Source organism: Glycine soja, chromosome 6, assembly GCF_004193775.1.
Source record: "Glycine soja cultivar W05 chromosome 6, ASM419377v2, whole genome shotgun sequence".
NCBI classification, from domain to species: Eukaryota; Viridiplantae; Streptophyta; class Magnoliopsida; order Fabales; family Fabaceae; genus Glycine; species Glycine soja.
Window position 1 is genome coordinate 22,036,452 of NC_041007.1, and position 1,727 is coordinate 22,038,178.

Here is a 1,727-nt window from a genome sequence, read left to right on the forward strand (position 1 = left end):
GAAGCTCTTCACACACACTCACACTATGCACTCACTCACTCTATGTTAGAGAATAAGAGAAGATGAAAGAATTGATTTAGAAAGTAGAGGGAACTTAGAATTCTGAATTAAAACTTCTGCACTCATTCTCATTCATACTCATCATTTTCATTCATGATCACTACTATATTTATACACTGCACATATAGCTTTAACAACCTTCATAGCTGTCAAACTAACTCCCTCCTAACTACTAACTAACTAACTGAATTACAACATACATCAACATCCCTCCTTAATTCAGATTTGTCAAGGATGTCACTCCTAACTTGTCTCTCAATTCATTGAACTTGATAGACTTCAATGGCTTAGTTAGTATGTCTGCAACTTGATCTTCAGACCTGCAAAACTCTAATTCAAGCTTCTCCTTATTCACTTGATCACGCAGGAAATGAAACTTGGTTTCAATATGTTTACTCCTGCCATGTGCCACAGGATGCTTAGCTAAATCAATTGCTGATTTGTTATCCATCAACAACCTCATAGGACTGCAATTTCTCAAGTTTAGCTCTTCCATTAAAGCTTCCAGCCATAGAGCTTGACAGGCTGCCATAGCAGCAGCAATATATTCTGCTTCACATGTTGACAAAGCAACTACACTCTGCTTCTTTGAGCACCAAGAGATTGGTGATGTTCCAAATTTGAAAACATACCCAGCAATGCTTTTCCTGTCATCCTTATCACCACACCAATCTGAATCACTATAACCAAACACTTCTCCTTCTATATTCTTCTGACTGTAAGGATATAAAATGCCAAGATCCAATGTTCCTTTCACATACCTCAGAATCCTCTTTGCTGCCAAGAAGTGAGGTGTCTTTGGTTTCTCCATAAACCTGCTTATCAACACAACATAATAGGCAATATCAGGTCTGGTGTTACATAGGTACCTCAATGAGCCTACAATTTGCTTGTACAAGGTAGGATTAACTTCTTTCTCATCGCCATCTATTTGCAGCTTAATTCCAGTTTCAGTTGGTGTGATAACAGAATTGCAATCCATCATATTGAACCTCTTTAGGATGTCTTCTGCATACTTCTTTTGATGCATGAAAATCCCTTTACTGGTAGAAACAAATTCAATACCCAGGAAGTATGATAGTTCACCAAGATCAGACATCTCAAATTCATCCATTATTCTTCCTTTGAACACTATTATATCTTCTTTACTACTGCCAGTCACTAGCAAATCATCTACATAGAGACATATTATCAAAAACTCACCAGAATTTGTGTTTCTGACATAGACTCCATGCTTAGTAGTGCACTTGGTGAAATTCTGCTGGATTAGGAAGCTATCAATTTTCATATTCCAGGCTCTAGGAGCCTGCTTGAGGCCATATAATGCCTTATTCAACTTCTAGACTTTATCCTCTTGTCCTGCAATTACATAACCAGGTGGTTGAGTTATATAGACTTCTTCTTCAAGTGGCCCATTCAAAAATGCTGACTTCACATCCAGTTGATATATAGACCAATTTCTGTTGCAAGCAGTTGCCACAATGAGCCTAACAGTTTCAAGTCTTGCAACTGGAGCAAAAACCTCATTGTAATCCAAGCCATGTTTTTGCAAAAATCCCCTTGCTACTAATCTTGCCTTATACTTGGACACATCTCCATTAGGCTTTACTTTAGTCTTATAGACCCACTTCACATCAATGAGTCTTTTTCCTTGAGGTAAATGTACT

General features: G+C 37.8%; 1 protein-coding gene across 1 annotated transcript; it reads right to left on the reverse strand.

Annotated features, from left to right (window-relative positions):
* Positions 1–274: 274 nt before the first annotated feature.
* Positions 275–1,348, reverse strand: LOC114416002 (uncharacterized mitochondrial protein AtMg00810-like). The gene has a single exon (XM_028380881.1). The coding sequence runs from the start codon at positions 1,346–1,348 to the stop codon at positions 275–277; it is 1,074 nt and encodes a 357-aa protein (XP_028236682.1).
* Positions 1,349–1,727: the final 379 nt, after the last annotated feature.

Excerpts from the sequence above, each read along its gene's own strand:
- LOC114416002 (XM_028380881.1), bottom strand. The coding sequence starts at position 1,348 with ATGAAAATTGATAGCTTCCTAATCCAGCAGAATTTCACCAAGTGCACT.